The sequence below is a fragment of the Phascolarctos cinereus genome, unplaced genomic scaffold, assembly GCF_003287225.1.
Source record: "Phascolarctos cinereus isolate Bilbo 61053 unplaced genomic scaffold, phaCin_HiC Scaffold_4;HRSCAF=312, whole genome shotgun sequence".
Classification (NCBI taxonomy): Eukaryota; Metazoa; Chordata; class Mammalia; order Diprotodontia; family Phascolarctidae; genus Phascolarctos; species Phascolarctos cinereus.
In genome coordinates, this window is record NW_027555847.1 from 294,939,075 (window position 1) to 294,960,085 (window position 21,011).

Genomic DNA, 21,011 nt, shown 5'->3' on the forward strand with positions numbered 1-21,011 from the left:
AGGTAGTGTAGCATTTTGTGATTATAAAATTAATCTGTCTCTAAATCTGTTTAAAGAGTTTTTGCCATCTAATGAGCAATATAAATTATTAATATTTTCATGTTCTTAGGGACATTCACAGCCATAATTTTACCAACACAGCTGTTTGACCCAGTGACATCATGTTTTGCATATTTTTGCATTTTAATGAGCTAGTCGTTTAAAAGGTTACAAAGAAACCATAACTCACAAGTAATTAAATTATTTAGCAGAAGAAGTATGAGCAGATCTTCTGACATAGGTCACTGTGGGAAGGAAAAATCATAGCTGTACTGAGTTGCACCTGTTTGTTTGGAGGTAGGTGTGAATAGAGGCTCTACCCTTAGATTTTGAGCCTTTATTTCCTAAAGTATATGAATGCATGTGTACACTAAAGCAATTCACCTTATTATTATTATCATTATTTTATGCAATAACTTTAAACACTAGACATCACTCACAAACAATACTTGGTATTAGATTTCTTTGGAAGTCTGGATATCTTCAAGATTGTTTTTATAAACCATTAGGTATGACCATAGGTTGTGTCCTATCTTTGCCACTCTTACTTGCTTCCTCTTTATCTTCCTTATCTATAGATTAAAAGGGGATATATACAGACATATTGAGGGATTTGTACTTAATTCTGCTTTGAAATTTTTTAGGGGATGAAAATGCCATGAATTGAAGGGAGTCTTGAGCTTAACAGCCCACTCTTCAGTATGTCCTTGTCCTAAGAAATGGCCTCTAGAAACACCAAGGAGACAATATATTCAGTAAATTACTAGCTACATTTGAGGTGAGAGGGACGGGACCATGTTTTAAGACTTAGAATTTTGTCTTTCAAGAAAATTGAGTAAGAAAAAAAAATTGGTATAGTTTTTAGATAGAGGAAGATGTAGAGTTTGGTACTCTAGTATATTTCTTTAGCCAAAAAAGTAGCTTTTAATCATATAGATAAATGACAGTGTGCTCTAGGACATCTTTTCTGCCTTGGTGCCATGTAACATGAAGAGGTTGTCCAGTATTTCTGAGGTGCTGGAATGCAGAGTTTGAGTGAGAAACGTAACTTATGAAGTCACTCCAGTAAACCCTGTATTTTTGCATTGAGTTAGAAGTTCTTTGCCTGCCACTCAGGACTATTTACTACAAAATGTTTACTGTAAAATACAAAACAGGGACTCTCTATTTGTGACCACCCAGAAATGCAAAGTCTTCTTTGCTCTTGCTTTGGTTTATCTAAGCCCGAGTTTGGGACTACATAGTAAAGATGTGTGTCTAGCTGTGTGTTATCTTGCTTTCACTTAGGAATCTGTCATTGACAGGGAAACAGCACAACTTGTTGCCTCCATTTGTCCAAGTGTGTGTTCCTCTTTCTTAAGCTAAAAGTAAAGAATTTAAATTAATATACTTCAGAATACCTTATTTCTGTCTGTGGACCTTGCATAATTAATAATTTACTTATTTTCGTGATATTAAAACCAAGTTAGCAACTAGCAAAAACAAAAACCAAATTAAATGTACTGCTGGACCTGGTTATAAGTGCATGATTAGTGAAAGATGAGGGGAAGGTTTTTGTGTGTGTGTGTGTGTGTGTGTGTGTGTGTGTGACTTATTTTCATTAATAGAACACTTGAGTTAGTGGTGTTTAAAAAATAGAATGCTCTAATACATTTTAAAAGTTAGTCACACAGCAGGTGACGGTATGGGCAAGTGTAAAGTGAATGTTTTGAAATAACTAGCATTTGGGTGACCTGGGACGTCAGGACTAGAGACAAGGGTGTGTGTTTGTCAATATATCTTACATGTTTTACAGACTCCGAAGGGAACAGGGGAAGATACAATTTCACCTTTTCTGTGCCAAAACATTTTAATTATATCTTCTTCCAACTACAGCGGTTCAGTAACCAAGGAGCTGACATTGATGCATGTGTTGATAAAGCTGCAAACATTCAAAATGAGATTAACAAAGATTTTGAGGAAAGGGTGACAGCTAATTTTGCACAGTATTCTGCATCTAATTCAGGCCAGTGTAATGTTAGAATATTTTATAACTATTGTGTTATTCAAAAGGACTTTTATGATGCTTTTGTATTTGTGAATATTTTGGTGTCTTGCTCAATGAACATTATCCATGCAATGACTGAAAACTTTTATTTGTTCATATGTTGTAATCCCACACCATTTCTGGAAGGAAAGAAACTTCTTAGTATAAAAATTTTTTTTCATGTAAATTACCCTTCATTCAAGTAACTGTTTACCTTATGCTAACTTATCTTGAGTTCACTGACTTGAAAAGGTAAAGTGAACCAAATTCACATATTTTCTAATATTGCTTAGTGTGTATTGATTAAAAAAAGAAAACAAGAAGTTATATTCAATTTATTTAATTAATAAAATTGTAGTTTCTTTATTTTCCTGAGGCCCTTTGAGCGCATTTCAGTGTATTTCTTTGCTCCTCTGTTCTTTTCTTGAAGGCAGCTGACAGTCTTCTTTCTCTTTTCTTTTTGTTTGTGAAATTTTCTTTTTTTCTGTCCACTCACTTCTCCATCTGCTTTCACTTTTGTCTGCTTGGGCCGTCTCTCTCTCATCCCAACTTGATAATGAGGAATGCAGTGTGACCCTGACCTCTATCAGCCCATGCATGACCTTCTGACTCCACCATATAACCTCTGACCTTCTCTTTGACAGCTTGATTAATTACCCTGTGTTATGATTTATGAGTAAGTGCTATGTAAAAATAATAGACAACAGGTGGTCCTCTGAAAACTTTTTGTGGCATGTTTTCTTTTCTTGACTAACTTGAGGAGCTATTTGAAGTTGGGAACTCAGTGGGACAATGTATGTTTGTCTGTAACAGCAGCATTTTTACACATTCGATCACAGCCCTTATGTCTGGGCAGCTACCAGGAGAAGTAGAACTTCGGGATGAAAGTTTTACAAAAGTATTATCAGGGTGTCGTCACCAAAATGTACATTTAGGTGGAAATGCAAAATCGAGTCAACCCCGACATTTCAGGCATTTCAGTCGCAGGTCACGTCTTGAGAAAATTGCTCCAATAATGGAGGGGGCATTTTTCAAGCATTGCTGCAGCTCCAACAGCTATGTTTACTTTAACGCTTCACTAGTGACTTCTGATTGGTTGTCATGACCTCATCTCACTGTTGCACCTAAGATGTTGCAACAGTGACATATGCATCCCCTTCTTATGACAAAGATGAGCAATAAACAGAACATAGATCTTTCAGATAGATGAATGGACAGTAGTTTGTCCATTTTAACCATGGGCAGATTTAGTTTACAGATCAGAACACTCTGAGATTCATTTCCCTGAGGGATTAGCTGTGATCTTGCTGCAACCAGTCTAGATAGCTTGTTGAACTTGGAAAATCTGACTGATAAAGCTTAGGAAAACCATCTCTTACTTGAAGGCCAAAAAGATAGTTACATAGGTCAAGGGATCCCACTTTAGGCCCTGACCTGTCTGGTCACATATGGCATAGCATGTTGGTAGATTAATACGCAGGATGAGTACTTTCAGCTCATTATGCATTTAGCCCACCACATGAGATTTGAAAAGATAGAACATTTGCCTTAACTGTCTTAGATTTCCATTGAGCTTACGAATGGTGACTAACAGGCAAAATTAACTTGTGTAAATCTTCATTTTCTAGCATCTGGTGTGAGGCTTCATTGTGAGACCATCCTGCTTTTGGTCAGGCAACTCTTAATTATCTATCTACTGCATCTTTGTGAGGAGGGCGCCTTGTCCATCTATTTGATTCGGGTATCAAGGTTCCTCTTTAGCTCATTGTATTCACCACCACCTGTCTGCTTGAGGCCACTCTAACCTTAGCCATCATCTTCTGATTGAATGATAAATGAACTATTATTTATTAGCAAATGTATTTGTAAAACTTAAAAGTAAAGGTGGCTTGGAGTTCCAGGTTATCAATCTAAACCAAAGAAAGTGTTTGTTATTGAATGAAATGCTAGGATTAGAAATAAAACTTGAGGTAGTATTTAAGAGTCTAGAGATATTGCCTTGCAAACACTGGTCTAAAAGGAAAACTATCATTATTAATGAGTTTGATGTGATGAATTAAGGGATAAAGCATGCTTTTTATCATTATTTGTCCTTGTGTTTCCCTCCTAAATTTGTTATAAGAAAATATAGAATTAGTTAACTGTAATGTGCATCTGTTTTGCCTCTGGAAATACACTGTATTAAGATTGGCTTGGATAAATCAAATAAAATTTTATCATATCTTTTTAAAGATTGTAGGATAAATTTCCAAATGCATTTGAAAAAAGCTGAATTTCATCTGGCAAGAAAGTTATTCTCTTTAAGAAGTGATTAAGTATAAATGGATGGTTTTAAGAGTCTAGATGTAAACAAAAATGCTAATTTTCGAAAGCAGCCCTGAAAAGTAATTTTAGAATATTACTATTTATTTGAGGCTTCTGTTACTAGAATAGTTTTGCAGCACTTCAAAATTGAATGACATTTGCCTTTTAGTATTTCTTGATTGAATTACTGAAAAAGAGAGGGCAATTTAAGAAGTTTCACACTTCATCTTTATTGAAATATTTTATGTCATCTAATTAATAATATTTTATATAAAATTGTCATTTTTAGTGATCGAGATTTTGTCTTTGCCTAATTTTCATGTGCATGTTTATTTATTCTCCATAGTTTTTTCAATGATCCTTTCTAAGGCTAAGCTGCGGCAAAATTGGTACCACATATTGAGATACTGAAACCTTTCAGGCGTGTAGCTATTTCAAGGATGAAATAAAGAGAAAGGCAAACTTTTAGTGTTTATACACACACACACACACACACACACACACACACACACACACATACACCATTTAGAGCAGTAGATAGGGTTAAAGTATTGATGCATGACTGCTTATTTTTCCTGCTCTGTAAGGGTATAATAGAAGTAGTGCACATAGCTTTTATTAAAAATAAAGGATAATTTATATTCAGTGTTATTATTTGTGTTACTCGAAATAACAAAAAAGAATAAAAATAAAATTAATTTCCTTATGGAATGATGGGAATTTAGCTTGGAAATCTTTTTTGAAAGTTGGGATAGTAATGATTTTGTGAGATGTCTAGAGAAAAGGCCCTTGGATAAATATTCAAGATGATTTTTGCTTGGATTTGTTATGTCTAAAGATCTGATATGTTTAAAAGAATAAACTGTTTTCTGTACAATCCAGGTGTTAAAAAGAAGAAATTTTATGTTCTCATCTAATTGATAAAAATCCTTTAATTGATATACATAGTGGTGATTTTAAAAATAGAATCATTTTTCATCTGTTGAAGCCTCAGTGAAAAATTGACATTGTGTCCTTATAAAATTGGACAAATGAGTCATGTAATTTTCTGTTACATAATCAATAACTTAGACAAATTCTACTTCTTTGATGATTTGTGTGTCTGTTTTAGACTAGTTTAGACTACACACGTAATGGTTCAGATTTCATGATGCACGTAAAATTATAATCGACAAAATTTTTCAGTTTGTATTAGTAGGGGTTCCAAAAAAATTGTAAATGTATACCTTCAACTCACCTCCCCCATCACAGAATCAGTTTCTTTTACTGAACTTGTGGATTTCATGTAGCATGACACTTGTCATTTCTGAAATATTTTTAATTTGTTCTGAGAAGTTTTTTAAATTGAAATTCAGTTATTACATAATTATGATGTTCACATTATACCAATTTATTAAAATTTATTTTGCCTTCAGTTGGAAATTTTTCACATCGCTGAGGTTTCTTCTACATTTGAAATTCTCTGGTTTTTTTCTCAGCTCTCTTTTTTATTCTGAGATCCTACTTTGGGATAGCCAGATTCCAAAGCTGTGTTTAAAAAAAAAAGAAAAGAAAAGAAAAGTTCAATTCAACTGAGAGAAGAGGGCAGGAAAGGAACATGACAGGAGACCACTTACTCATGGTACAAAATCTAGTAAGGAGGCAATTTTCTTTTTGGCCTATGGTGACCTTTTTTGACTATGTTCCTTATACCAGAGACAGTGTACTGAATGCCTCCATTTCACCCTGTTTAGCAGAGTGCAACAGTGTCCTTTAACTTAGTTTTAGTGGGAGGGGAATTTATAGCAGAAATTTGAGAAGGGCATGAAAAGTTGTAAGAAGCACAAGGAAGAAGGGTAGGAACTTCCTTCAAATGTGATTTTGATAACTAGTCGAGTGTGTCCAACTGTAGAAAATCACCAAGTGACAATCTGTCTACCTGACAGTGATCACAATGTGTTACAAGACTTTTGAATAGCTATACAGATTAGAATAAAGCAAGACCAAATAAAGTATCTTTTGTTGGTATAGCTTTGGCTTACGAGCTAGGTAGATAGGGATTTTTTTTTAATCTTCTCATATGCTTTGTATTTGAGATGTTTAAATAAAAATGAAGATGAAGTATTTATTTCTGCCTAAGAATATTTTATAAGTCTTTCATAAAAGGAGCTTTTGACTAAGAATTCTAAGAGATCATATGATCTTAAAAGGATATATGTTGAATAGGTGTACCCTCTTTTATCAATCAATTTTGTGTACATTGATTAAATGATTTTCATATCTGTTGAAAGGAAGTCCTGTATTTACACTGAGAACCTTTTAGAGTAGAATTAAGAATCCTTTGAGATCCATATCTTCACACACACACACACACACACACACACACACACACACACACAGAGGAATCAAGGTAGTTGAAAAATATACTAATTGATTGGATGAGAAGGAAAACAACCCCAGTATAATTTTTGTGCTATTTGAAATACCTGAAAAAAATACCAAGTTCAGTAACAATGTACTTTGAAGTAATAATACTGGTTAAATGATAATATTCTTTTATTTTTTGTAATGTTATCAGTTGTGTGGGTTCTGATCAGCTTCTGATGGGTCACTTGAACAAGAAATGTGACATTTAAAATTCAAATCGGGTCCTAGAGTTTGAATTTTTAAAATAGGTAATGTTTTGGGGATAGACATGAAACTCCATTTAGATTTAATTATCTATAAGTCTAAATCTCCTTCTTTGTATCATAATGTAGAACTTACTATCATATGACCATGTAGAGTTTTATAAGGGTATAAATATTGTGAACATCACAGTTCTTCTCAGTGTGCTATAAAATTGGTTAGAAAAAGAAAGATATATAATACTTTCAAAATGTCCTCTAGCAAATGTTATTTGAGGGTTAGTGGTGCTAACATTTTTGTTTTCTCCATTTTTGCTTTTAAGTTTAAAATGTTGAAAATTTTTCCAAAAGTGAATATTAATGACTCAATTCCTCCAGTCCCCAAATACTCATAGATCAATTATACCAGTCTCCAAATGGAAAATCACACATGTGGATTAAACATTTATTAACAATTCAACAAATATTTTTGGTTTCTAATCTTTGAAATGTTAAATGTTTTGTGGTATTAGTCCTCAATAAAAAGATCTTATGGAAGTGACTTGAAAATAAAAATCTCAGAATTTAAAAATAGTAATTTACATATACTATAGTAATACTTTTAAAAAAACATATTAATTTTTAAAAATGATTTGTATAGCCTCCTGAAGTTGAACAGGCAAATCAACTATATGAGATGGACAATGGATAAGGTTTCTGCTCTTTATGTGATCATAAATATATAGAATATTAGGCACATTTTTTCCTTCTATTTTTTTTCTTCTCTGTCAGTATTCAAACACAATAAACCAAAACAGAAATGTGGATGAAAAGAAAGAAAACTCATTTAAGGCAGCATGGAAGTTGTGAAACTCCATACCAAGATGGTTATTTTTCTCATTGCATGTCTTCTGAATAGTAAGGACATTTGGAAAGTGTAAGTGTGGGTGGTGCTTGTCAGTGTTGCCAAAGATTATTTTTCTTTAGGAGATCTAGAGTAAAACCTTTTTGTTTAAATTAACAATCTTCATGTCATAGTTTTGCTTGTTTTTCTTTGCTTCTGTTAATGTAAAGTCTGCTTATTTACATATGCAACCCATACCACAATAAATTAAATTCAAAGCCTTAGATGACCAAAAGAAAAAAGTATAGCCCTTGTTATAATATGATGACTTATGAAATATAGGACTATGAATTTACTTAATATAAAATGTTAATACTGTTAGAAATTGGTAATATTTCTGTGATTACTTTTTTCCCTTTCTTTTTACAACAGGAAGGGTATGGAGTAATAGTGCTCAATCCCAATGAAAACTATATTGAAGTGGAAAAGACCAAATCACAAGTGCAGTTATCTTCTGATGGTTCAGATGAGCCAGCAGAAAAACGTGAAAGAAAAGATAAAAACTTCAAAGAAGCAAAGAAGCGGCGTGATTTTTATGAAAAGTATCGTAACCCTCAGAAAGAAAAAGAGATGATACCATTATATATTAGAGTAAGTCAAGTGGCTACATTTTCCTTTATTTCTTGATTTACTTTTTTTTTTCAAAAAAGGTTTTTTCACATGAAGTACTTGGCTTTTTCAGCAATTTATTTCTTGTGAGCATCAACTTCTTAAGGGTATTTTCTTTCCCAGTCAGAAAATAACCTTGATAAATTTCTCAAATACATCATTTGAAGTCCATGTGCCATTTCATATAAGCCTCAGATGAAAAGTATGCCTTCCTTTTGGGTCAGGGTCTCTGTTTGTGGGAAGTCCACTAAAATAATTTTATCATGATATACATATAAAATACTTTGAAAGACAACTTTACAACCTACTGTATCTTTTAAAATACTGTGTCATTCTGTTGTCCATTAGAGAGAGTATAGATCATCTAATTATTGTAAAAAATGTATTACCTGCTGAATTAATAATCTACTGTGCCTTATACCAGTGTTCATCTTGTGTGGTAGCAGTTTTATCAGGTAACGTTATTTTCATGGGAGCAGCCATTCATTGTGTCTTAGCTTAACTTCTGAAGGCAGATGAAGGGAGTGAGGGTTATTAATATCTTAATGAATATTTAAGTTAGAATAGTTCAGGAATGGTGTAATGAGGGAACTCTGTCCCTTGCTCTTTTCTTACTCAATGAACCTTTGCACTTGGTAATGCTAGCAGCATGGGATCGTTAGAACAGTGCTTCCTGAGGATTTCTAATTCTACAGGGGGCACAAACAATTTTATTTGCACTTTGACACATTCTGCTTGATATACATACTGTGGATTTTGTGTTTGAGACAAATTCATTCAATTTAGCTCTTATCATGGAAGGTGGAAGTTTAATTTAAGAGTAAAGCATGTCAGACATACCAAAGAGAAAGCAAAACAAAATAGATTTCTTCTTCAGATGAGATATTTGGAGATGTTTAAAGAATAGAATAATTACCATTTTTATTTGTACTGTGTTATAGTGGTAATGTCTCACATCCTACAACTTGGCTTGTTTTTAAACTTATAGGAACTAGTAATAGACATATCTTATGCCACTTTTGGGGAAAAATAAAAACTATTTTGCCTCACAGGTTATGCTTTTCCTTTGTGGAATTTTCACTCAGAGAAAATACAGCATTTGCCCTGTGTCAGTCTATTGAGTAAATTAAGATGGTAACCAAATAGTGAAGTTTGTTCTCAGATTCACAAGGCTTTAAGTGAATCTAAAGCAGAAAGCCCTTCAGGAGCCTCAGATTTTCCCATATAGCTTGTAAAGCCAGGGGCACAGGGGTGAGAGAGAGAGAGAGAGAGAGAGAGAGAGAGAGAGAGAGAGAGAGAGAGAGAGAGAGAGAGAGAGAGAGAGAGAGAGAGAGAGAGAGAGAGAGAGAGAGAGAGAGAAAGACACAGAGAGAGAGAACATGCACAAATTTAGCATCATGTGAACCATTATCATTATTTGAAAACATCAAAAAGTATCACATTTGAGATCAAATAATATTCTTCCTTTTCTTCATTTAGTCATATCACTCTTGTCTAATGGCAGCTTCTCTGAGTTCATACTGCTGCCGTCTTATTTACTAGGCTACCTGAGGCTTCCATGTCTCTGCTAACATTTTATGATATTGTAAAATCAAAAATCTGTCACATTTCTTCTATTTAGACTTCCTAGGAATGAATTTAAAGTATTTAAAAATTCACATAACATTAGTAGTATTAATTAATGTTCTGAAATGGAAACAAAAAATGAAACTTTATTTGTGTTCAACTATGTATTTTTACTTCCTTGGTTTTTGTGTTTACCTGTGACATGTATAGTACAAGGATCTATTCCTGAAATCTAATTCTCTAGGTCTTATTTCTTCTTTTCTATCTTCTCTTTATCTTGTCACCATTTACTTATATTTTCCTTTTGTTCTCTTGTATGTGTGCATTTTCTTTATTCTGTATTTCACATCTGTTTCATTTATCCCTAGTTTTAACTTTTCCTGGATTTAACACTGAAAATGAATTATCTTTGTTTTGCCTTCTTTAAGTGCCTTTCTACTTCTTTGTCTTTTCACCTCTAATTCTTTCATCTGTTCTACTTTTTCTTACTCTTCTTTCCTTTTTTTTCACTCATCTGTCATTCTTTTTTGCCTCCTCGTATTACATCTTTCAACCTCTTTCCCTTGCTTTTCTGTGTTATCCCATGTCTCCCATAAAGTAGCTCTTCTACCTCAGGAAATAGTGAAAGACAAAAAGTAGATCATATAAATTAAAATCCTACATGCATTACTCATACTTTTAGATATACAATAGTATTTTGAACTTCACACCTTTTCACTTAAAAACTTCAGAGCAGTTTGCAAAGGAGCAGAGATGCATGTGCTCTCTGTAACCCTGCTAGATAGTAAGGTTTTATCCTTTCAACGAGAGATGGGGTGAACTGCTCAGTGTTTGGTGCATTCATCTTATAGGTCACTAGGATCCAGTTAGAATTGACTTCTTCTGGTGTATTGTCATACTCTATCTGTACTTCTGAAAAAGCAGTGGTTTACAATCTCGAGAGCATATTCAAAACTAGAAAGTTTTTTTTTAATCTTGAGAATTACACACACACACACACACACACACACACACACACACACATTGTGTGTTCCAAAAGTCTTAGTGAAGTTTTAAGCTATTTTCTCACAAATCTGAGTATACCATGAGACAGATCTTTTTCCTTGAATTATAAAGATGATATGTTACGAAGGTCTCAAGTGTTAATTTTTACCGAGATACCAGCCTGTAAAGGAGTTCTGAAGTTATTTATCAATAGGGAAACTTCCGCATGGGGAGGTTAATTGAATGTACTCAAGAGTCATTCCAGTGTCCGTGATTTAATTTTGATTTTTAAGATGCTGACTCTTCTAACAATTAGAGAAAAATAATAATTACTTCTTATTTTAGTATCTCTCTCGAAACACTTTTAACACTTTAGTTAACCTGCCCATTTTTCAGGTGAATGAATAAAGTTAGAGGAGCAACATTGCTTTTTTAATGACCTTTGTAAAATTTTTGTCAACACAACACTAACTTCTGAATGAAAACCTATCACAGCTTTTTTCTAGTATAGCTCCCTTACATGAATGTTCTGCTCCAGTCAAACTTGCTTGTCTCCTAAAAACTTCTTGTACTTTCCCTCACTCAGTACAGAGCAAGCATGTGCCTCCTTTTCCTCTCTACTTTTAGAAATCCATCCTATACTTTTAAGACCCAACTTTGGGCCCAGCTTGTCTTTGAAGTCTTCTCTGACCTATGAAACTCATCGTGATCCTCCCTTTCTTTGTACTCATAGAACATATTATCCATACTATTTATTGGGGTACTTCATCAGTTACCTTGTGACATCTCTGGTATTGTTGTCTCTTATCCTTATTTAACTTTTCAAGTGTCTGTGTTTTGTCTCATGCCCTTAACTTCCTCACATTTGCATTGGGCTTTCAAAATCAGCCCATTTGTAGGATGCTTAAAAGCAGGGACCATTTCTAATACCACTTTATTTCTCTGACAGAGTTTTTCATGCAGTAGGTACTCAATAAGTATTTTTAAAAATTAATTGTTGGTATTCATTTAAAATTTGCGTATTTCTTAATATGCAATTGCTTATCTGTATAGGAGCTGGGGTTTTGTCTGGATTTTTAAATATTCATCCGAATTTTTGACATTGTTCACACATGGCTCAATGCTTAAAAAGAAATATCTTTTAAAATTATCTATACTAAAAAATGTACTAATACTAGGGGAAACTACATAGGTAGTACACTAATATTTACTGGCTATACCATTGGTGTCCATTTATTTCTTCTATCCAACATTTAATAAGATTTGGGGATTAAAAAAATAAAAGATAAAAACATTTTTATCCAAGTAGAGAATTCAGTATGGGAGGAGGTGTGTAGAAAAGTCCCATATGAACAATAGTAGTCCATGCTTAAGAACAGATGATCAGGAGATAACCATGGGGTTGCCTTTATAATAATGATGTCTTATTCTTGTTGTACGTGTTCAGAGGAGCCAGGTTCAGATGCCACTCCTGCCATTTATTACCTATGTCATCTTTGACAAGTTGTTTCATCTCTTTGGGCCTCAGTTCCCCCATCTGTAAAATAATGGGGTTGAAATAGACAATTTCTGAAGGTTCTTTGTAGCTATAATTCTATAATTCCATGTTAAAGCTAGCTTTTCTCCTGTTTTAGACCATTTTATTTTCCTAATATACTAAAATCTGTAATATTCTCTGTTTAAAGAAATATTTTTTTCCTTAGGTATCTGGAAAATACCAGATCCTTTTTTGTTTTTTACAAATGATTGCAAATATTTAGTACAGCAAAGCACAAGTGAAAGTGCAAAGGATTTGAAACATTAAGGTTACAAAAGAATAATTTTGCTTTATTTACCAAATGAATATCAATAGATATGACTAACAGATTGTGTACTACATTCTGATACATGAAGAACAAAGTGAGAGAGATCAAAGTACTGATTATTTTATGCTGTAACTTTACTTAACTATGAAATAATGTATTTGCTGGCATATATTATAGCTTATTAAGGGGATTGATTTGGTCTAGGCAATAAACATCATGTCAGACATGCCTGGCAGGAAAACCTGCTTAATATGTTTTGTAATAAGACAGAATTTTTTGTTCTTGAAAACATCTGCCAACTGAATTCAAGAGTGAAGACAGAAAATGTCATCAATTTCATAGTAATCTTATAAATTTAGTTTCTTTTTCAGCAACACAAATAAAGACACACAAAATTCCCAATGTTAGTCACTACTGGTTATATTACTTTACAAAATGATGAAAAAATTTATTTTTATATAATGTGTTAATTAATTCATAATGAATTTTAATATTCCAACTGATAAAATTTTAACAAGCATATTGCCAACAGATCATTTTTAAAGCATCTGTTTTTTAACGTGTTGGGTGGAGAACTGAGTCAAATGGCTAAATATGTACATATATTCTTTTAAAAAACATATTTCCACCCCCATGATTAGAGACGCACTACTTTGGTGTTTTTTCCTTTAGACCACCAGGGGCTGCTGCTGTTCATACTGGGTTTTACTTTCCCCAGAAATTAGATTTGCCATTATAGACCATATGTAAAATTTTACCTTTATTTCTCATTCCAAATCTTTTCATAGGTAGTTCAAAGTAATAAAAACCAAAGGTACCATCAATTTAGCTAGTTCATATTTGTCTACCAGTTGCATTAAAATAAGTTGTCTCATTTTTGAAGGAGTTATTCAGGTTTTTGAAATAAATTCTGCTGCTACTGCTCATTAAATAGAATAGTCATCATATGAGTTATTTTCATTATATCAATAAATAGCATTTGGAACACAACAGCATTGTAGACCTTTGTATTTTCTTCAACAACTTATATATAAAACTTTTAAGTTTGGATAAAAACATATTTTGGTCTTAATTTATAAGTACCACCTATGTACCTATGTATATAACACCCAGCTGGGAGTTGGCGAAGATAAAAAAAGTTTAGATATTTTGGTCCATATTATAGAAGGGACTCTTTTTTTATGGTTTGAATTTACAGGACAGTCCTGTATAAATCAGATGGTAAGATTATTGACTACATTTTCTAAGTGTTATAATTACATCTTAACATTATGTACTCAAAAATTTATTGTACATGTCAATACTTTGTGATTTTCTTTGGATATAAGAAAATATCCTGGACAGTGGAGACAACTATACTCCCTAAATACTTTACTTCTTGTCATGAATAGTATGTTATGTGTATCTTAGATAATTTCCTTAATCAGTAAGAAACATTTTGAATTTATCTTTGTTAACATTTCCATTCTCAACCTAATGGTTTGTTTCTTTACTTGTTAGCAGATCTAAGCACATCAAAAGTATTAAAAATAACTAATACTATATAATATATATAACTAATACTACATATATAACTAATACTATGTAACATGTGCTATATACTACATAATAATATATAATATAATCACATAAAAATACTATATAATAAGCCTTAGAGACAAGAGATTAAATCGGCATAATTTTTAACTGCCCTCAGGTTCAACAAACTTGATTTTAAAATAATAATAGCCAGATCCCAAGGAAGATAACCATCATTCAAATAGTCACAATCTTTAGATTGAGTTGAAATGACAATAGAGGCAAAACTGACCATTTTATGAATGAACATTAGACATTTAATCAATATTAGTTATTATATAACATCTGGACTCTGCAAACATGCTTTAATTGTTTATTCTGTACTGGAAATTGTATAGTACATGCTGAGAATTCAAAGATAAAACAGAGCAGGCTCTGCCATGAAGGAGCTTACATTCACTAAGATATAGATAGAACTGTGTACTGATAAGAAAATACAAGATAATTTGAAGTGGGGAGAGAACTGACAAATAGGAAAATCAGGAAAGATTTCATGCAGCAAATGGAACCTGAGATGAGCCATGAAGGAACTAAGATTCTAAGAAGTCCAGGTAAGGGCAGGGGGGAGGGAGTATATTCCAGATGTGTCAGACAACCTGTGTGGGTCACAGAAAGAGGAGAAGCAATATTGAGTTTAGGGAACAGCTAGTTTAGGGCCTGTTTGACATCAGTGTAGAAACTGTGACTGGGAATAACAGGAAGGAGATCTGGAATGGTAAGTAGGAGTGAGATTGCAGGATTTTAAAAACCATGCTGAGGAATTTTGTTTTATCCTCAGGTAATAGGAAGCCATTAAAATATTTTTGAGCAAGGGAGTGGTGTAGTCAGATTTATTCCTTAGAAATAGTAATTTGACAGTTGTGAGGAAGATGAATTAGAGGGAGGAGCCTGGGAATGAGGCTACCAGCTAACCAGAAGCTAGCATTAATTCAGGTGAAACATGGTGGGAGCCCAAATTAATGTAAAAGTCATATGAGTGGAAAGAAGGGGATGACTATGAGAGATGGAAGATTTGTCCACTGATTGGATATGAGAGGTGAGGGAAAGGGAAAAAGTCAAGGAAAACTCTGAAGTTGTAAACTGGGATGACTGGAAAGATGCCAGTGCCCACCACAGAATGGAAACTTTGAAGAGGGAAGATATTGAGCAGAAATTTGGAGATCTGTCATAGATCTGGTCATGAAAAGGATTAGGGCTACATTTAAAGATTTGGTCATCATATTGATAGAGATGGAAGAGAGAACCCATGAGATGATGGGATGAAATGAGATGTGTGAAAGAGAGGGTGGAGAGGAAGGAGAAGATATAGGATGAAGGGTAAGAGAAAGGGAAGCAGGAAAGAAATAAAGAGAAAAGGACAAAGAAAACAAGGTCCAGGGTATAGCTGTCAGAATCATCCATGCTTAGTAGATAACTGATGGATAATGATCCAGAAGAGGAGACTAAGCAGAAGCAGACAAGAGAAGAATCAGAAGATAGTTATATCATAGAAGCCAAGGAAAAATGATATTAGGAAGAGACAGTGGTCAGCATTATGAAGCTGTAGTGAGGGCAAGTATAAGAAGGCCAAGAAGAGACTGTTAGATTTTGTTAATTAAATTGATTATTGTTAATGTTGGAGAAAGAGTGCAGTTAAGTGGCGTGGTGGATGGAGTGCCAGGCCTGAAGTCAAAAAGACTCATCTTCCTGAGTTAAAATCTGGCTTCAGATATTTCCTAGCTGGGTGACCCTGTGTCAATTAACCCTGCTTGCATCAGTTTCTTGATCTGTACAATGAGCTGGAGAATAAAATGGCAAACTACTCCTTCAGCATCTTTGCTAAGAAAACCCCAAATGGGGTTGCAAAGAGTCAGATATGACTGAAATAAATGAACAACAATGTTAGAGAAAATTATTTCAGTTGAGTGGGTAATGAGACTTCAGGGAAGTGAGAAGTGAGGAGAATGTGAGAAAGTGGAGGCGATGACTATCAATGAATTTTTCTAGTAGCTCAGCTGTTAAAAGAAGTAGTAGTAAGTTTAAGTGGGCTTCTTTTAAAAAGAATATGAATGAATGAATAAAATATCTACTAGGCATTTACTGTGTACAAAGGCAGTGGAAATATAAATAGAAAAGCAAGACAGTCCCTGCTCTCAAGGTGCTCACATTCTAACGGGAGAGAAACCAAAGCAATGGAAGGTTTTAGCTGCAAGTCATATGGGAAAAGCCCCTTGATCACTTTGATAGAGTTAGCTCTTCTTAGCAATGCAATGATCTAAGATAATTCCGAAAGATGGAAAATGCTATCCACATCCAGAGAAAGAACAATGGAGTCTGAATGCAGATTAAGCATGCTATTTTTCATTTTTCTTTTTGTTTTTTTTCTTTCTAGTGGTTTTTCCATTTGGTTCTAATTCTTCTTTACATATGACTAATGTAGAAATGTTTAATATGATTGTACATATATGGCCTATATCAGATTTCATGCCATCTTGAAGAGGGGAAAGAAGGAGGGGGAGAAAATTCAGAACTAAAAATCTTATAAAAGTGAATTGAAACTAAAAATAAATAAATGAATATTAAAAAAAAAAAGACCCTTGGTCCTTATAGTGCAGTAGCAAATGGTAATGCTGCTTCTTTAATGTTTTTTATACCAATAAAAATGATATCAGTTTCTTGATGTTGGACTTTGCCAGGGATTTTGGTGGCAAGAACTTTCTGGGGTCTTCAAATGTCTGTGGCTGTAGTCCTTGTAGGAGCTATTTCTAGTCTGCAACTACACAGGAGTTGCTTCCCCGGACAATGGCTAAGAGTGCTGGGCTGGAAGCATCGCTACGCCTAAGATTCGTGGAATAGTCTCCCCTTGAGGGAGTTTTTAGGTGTGGACTATAGAAAATATGGTTGGGGATAAGGTTGTGTAGGAAGCTTAAGAGAAGAATATTTAGAGCAGTCATTGCAGGGAGTTTTAAGGGGATGCATTTGGAAAGGATTGCTTGAAAGAAATGAAGGCCCAGTTGAGATAAAATACCATGTAAAAAGGAGAAACATTCAGATACTTTGTCAATACCTTGAAGCTTTAGTATAGTATCATTTGCCATTTATTTCTAGGTGAGATTTTTTTTTTGATGGCTGGTGAACATAGATTCAGTATATAACCCTGTTAGTAGTGTTAGTTTCTAAAAAAAAAAAATGCTAAGAAGCCAGGAAGGTAGAGAAAAGTGTTTTGGTTGCTCTGTTATTCCCGGAGACATGTCTCAATCAGTTGAGTTAGGGTATGTAGTAATCAAACTATTTTATGTACCTGTAAAGCTCTAGAGACCCTTTACTGTTGTTGTTCAGTTGTTTTAGTCATGTCTGACTATTTGTGATCCCATTTGGGTTTGGTTTTTTCTTTTTTTTTTTTTGGCAGCAATACTAGAGTGGTTTGCCATTTCCTTCTCTAGGTCATTTTACAATTGAGGAAACTAAGGCAAACTGGGTTAAGTGACTTGTCCAGGGTCACACAGCTAGGAAGCGTCTGAGGCCAGATTTGAACTCAAAAAGAGGAGTCTTCCTGACTTTGGGCCCGACATTTTATCTACTACCCCACATAGTTGCCCTGTCTAGAGATCCTAGGAAAGAACCCCAAGTAGAAGTGGGAGTAACAGATAAGTGAGATATCCATAAAAACCTAAAGAACCTGTTTTATGGAATTTGTCTGGGATAATTTTTAATTTTATAGATTTTTCTTCTTTTTTACCCCCATTTTTTCCTAGGCCAAATTTGACAATTCAGAGTTGTGTTTTGTTTCTCACTGAAACCATCTCTGAATAAGACCAGCTCTTGTTTTTACTGTCTTTCTTATCATATGGTGATGGTGTTAAAGTGCCAGTTTGAGGTCATATTCTATTTCAGTAATATTGAATATATATATTCAATTCAATATATGATTAAAAATGGGGTAAAATATCACCATGACTTTGTAATTATTAGAAAGTTAATAATAGATTATATTTATATATAATGCATTTATATGTTGTTATTGTTCAGTCATGTAGTCATGTTGGATTCTTTATGATGTCAGGCCCTTCTGTCCTCTATTATCTCCTGAAATTTGTCCAAAAAGCATTTATCTAGAACTTTGAAAATATTATTTCCTTTTATCTTCACAACAACATTGGGACGTAGATGCTATTATTATCCACATTTTACAGATAAGGAAACTGAGACACAAGTTAAGTGTCTTGCCCAGAGTCTCATGACTAGTAAGTATTTGAAGGTAGATTTAAATCTAGGTCTTCCTGACCATAAATGTTAGTGGGGTGCATTAGCAGCATTAGAAGACCCCATTAAGGACTGTTAATTTTAGGAATATCTGTGGAATGCTGTGTTGCATTGGCTAGACTGCCAGGCCTGGAGTCAGGAAGACTCACTTTCCTGAGTTCAAATCCAACCTCAGATACTTACTAGCTGTGTGAATTTGGGCATGTCACTTAACCCTGTTTGCCTAAATTTCCTCATCTATAAAATGAGCTCGAGAGGGCAATGGCAAACCACTCCTTCAGTATCTTTGCCAAGAAAACCCCAAATGAACTCACAAAGAGTTGGATGCTACTGAAACAACTGAACAAGGAATACTAAGATGTTCAAAATGCACTGTGTAGTATGGATAGTTTTGTGATATGTCACGTATTGTTTAAAATACTGAAGAAGGTCAATGGAACATTGACTATATTCTACCAATTCCTTGGTGCAGTGGTACATGCCTGCATCTCTAAGGAGATATAATTGGAATATATCTAGAAATTAGTACCAGACTCCTTAATGAGAATGATGATCTGACAAGGTTTAAAACAGTACTGGAATGAGAATGTTAGTCAGAAGATGTTTCAAGGAAGACCACACCTGCGCTTGTAGTGTTAGGTGGAGATGGAGAAGTGATTATAGTTTGCTAATGCAAGCATAAATAACCCACTATAGGATGTAATGTCCTACTTAGAGGGATCACCTCACTTATCTGAGTAGCATTCTTTGGGGTCTGGAATAGGACATGCTGCTGATATAATGCAGCAGTGATAGGAGATAGTAAAAGAAGAGGACCCAATTAGCACAGATAACATGACTTTCTCTAGCTTGGCTCATTAGCAAACAAGTACAAGCAGAGAAGGTAGAAGGTGAGGTCAAAGGTGGAAGCACATAGCCATGGTTTGGCAAGGGGTGAAGGTGTGAGTGGCAAGGGACCAAGAGGAAAAGGGATTCACTGGGAGAGGATAGTATATTGTTGAACTGGTATACTACAAGGTCCAGACTGTGAAAGAAGGAAGCAATCTCAAAGCAGTGGTAGTAGACTGCATGACTAGGCAGGAATAGAGAACTAGAAGAACACCATCATGGTCAAGGTGAGCAATAGATTTAGGACTAATGAAGTAAAGGAAGAGTTTAAAGGACAGGAGGTTACGATCAAGGCTCTCTCAAATTATTTTGTGTTTTTTTTATGTATACTCACATATATTCTCTCTCTGTCTTTGTTTTTCTCTGTCTCTGCCTTTCTCTCTTTGTCTCCCTCCATTTCTCCTTCCCTCTCATAAACTCTCATGGGTTTAATTATCATCTATTCACAGATCTATGTATTTTTCCCAACTCTCTCTCTCTGAGCTCCAGATTTGTATCACCATCTGCCTATTGGACATTTCAAATTGTATATCCCATAGGACCAAAATTTGTTTCTACATCCATAATATTTCTCACATCAATGACTCCTCTCTACTCACACAGCTATACAGGTCTTCGTGACATCTCATCCGAACCATTTCAGCAATGGCCTTCTAATTATTCTCCCTGATTCAGACTCTTCTCCACTTTTTTCATCCTGCACATAGCTACCAAAATTATTTTCCTCAGGTACAAACGTGACTATACCATTTAATTAATTAATCATTCAGTCAACATTTATTATATGCCTACAGTTTGCCAGGCACTGTGCATTTCCCTAGTCTTCAAACTCTAGCAACTTCCTTTGGGATAAAATTTAAGCTCCTCTGCTGTGATTTCTAAAGTCCTTCACAACTTCGTCCCAAATTGTCTTTACAGCCTCATTATATTGTGTTCCCATTCTCATACTCTCATCTAGCCAAACTGAACTTCTTTTCCCACATGGCATTCCATCTTCACAGCCCATGCATTTACCTTGGATGTTTCACATGCCTGGAATGAACTTCCTTATCACCTTTACCTAATAGAATTTCTCATTTCTTTCAAGACACATTCAAACACCACCTTGTACTCAGTGCCTTTCCTTGTCCTGAAAACTGCTAGTGTTCTTCATTCCCAATGACTTTCTGTGTAACCACTTTTTATTTATTTTGTATTTTTTCCATATATACCTACATGTTGTCTCCCCCAATATAATGTATGTTCTTTGAGAAGAATAGGGATCCTTCCTTCTGCTCTTCCTTCATTCCTTTCTCTCTATATCTCTGCCTTTTTTATTTTATTTTTTGTATTCTCAGTATTTATCACAGTGCTTTGGCATATATTAGGTACTTAATAAATACTTGTTGATTAACTGATGAGCAAAGCAAGTACTTTCAGAATTAAAGATCTGAGAAACAGCAGAGTTATAGACTGCTCATGATATTTATAATATGACCACT

At 34.3% G+C, this 21,011-nt stretch overlaps 1 protein-coding gene across 10 annotated transcripts in view; it reads left to right on the forward strand.

Annotated features, from left to right (window-relative positions):
- ARB2A (ARB2 cotranscriptional regulator A) overlaps nucleotides 1-21,011 on the forward strand; it is a 484,742-nt gene that overhangs the window by 199,073 nt on the left and 264,658 nt on the right. For 9 of the 10 annotated variants that reach the window (XM_078153129.1, XM_078153132.1, XM_078153136.1 and 6 more), the window contains one exon: nucleotides 8,231-8,449. The exons of the other annotated variant lie outside the window; for it this stretch is intronic. In XM_078153129.1, the coding sequence (XP_078009255.1) occupies nucleotides 8,231-8,449 (219 nt within the window). The remainder of the gene's footprint in view (nucleotides 1-8,230; nucleotides 8,450-21,011) is intronic. 10 annotated transcript variants of the gene reach the window in all.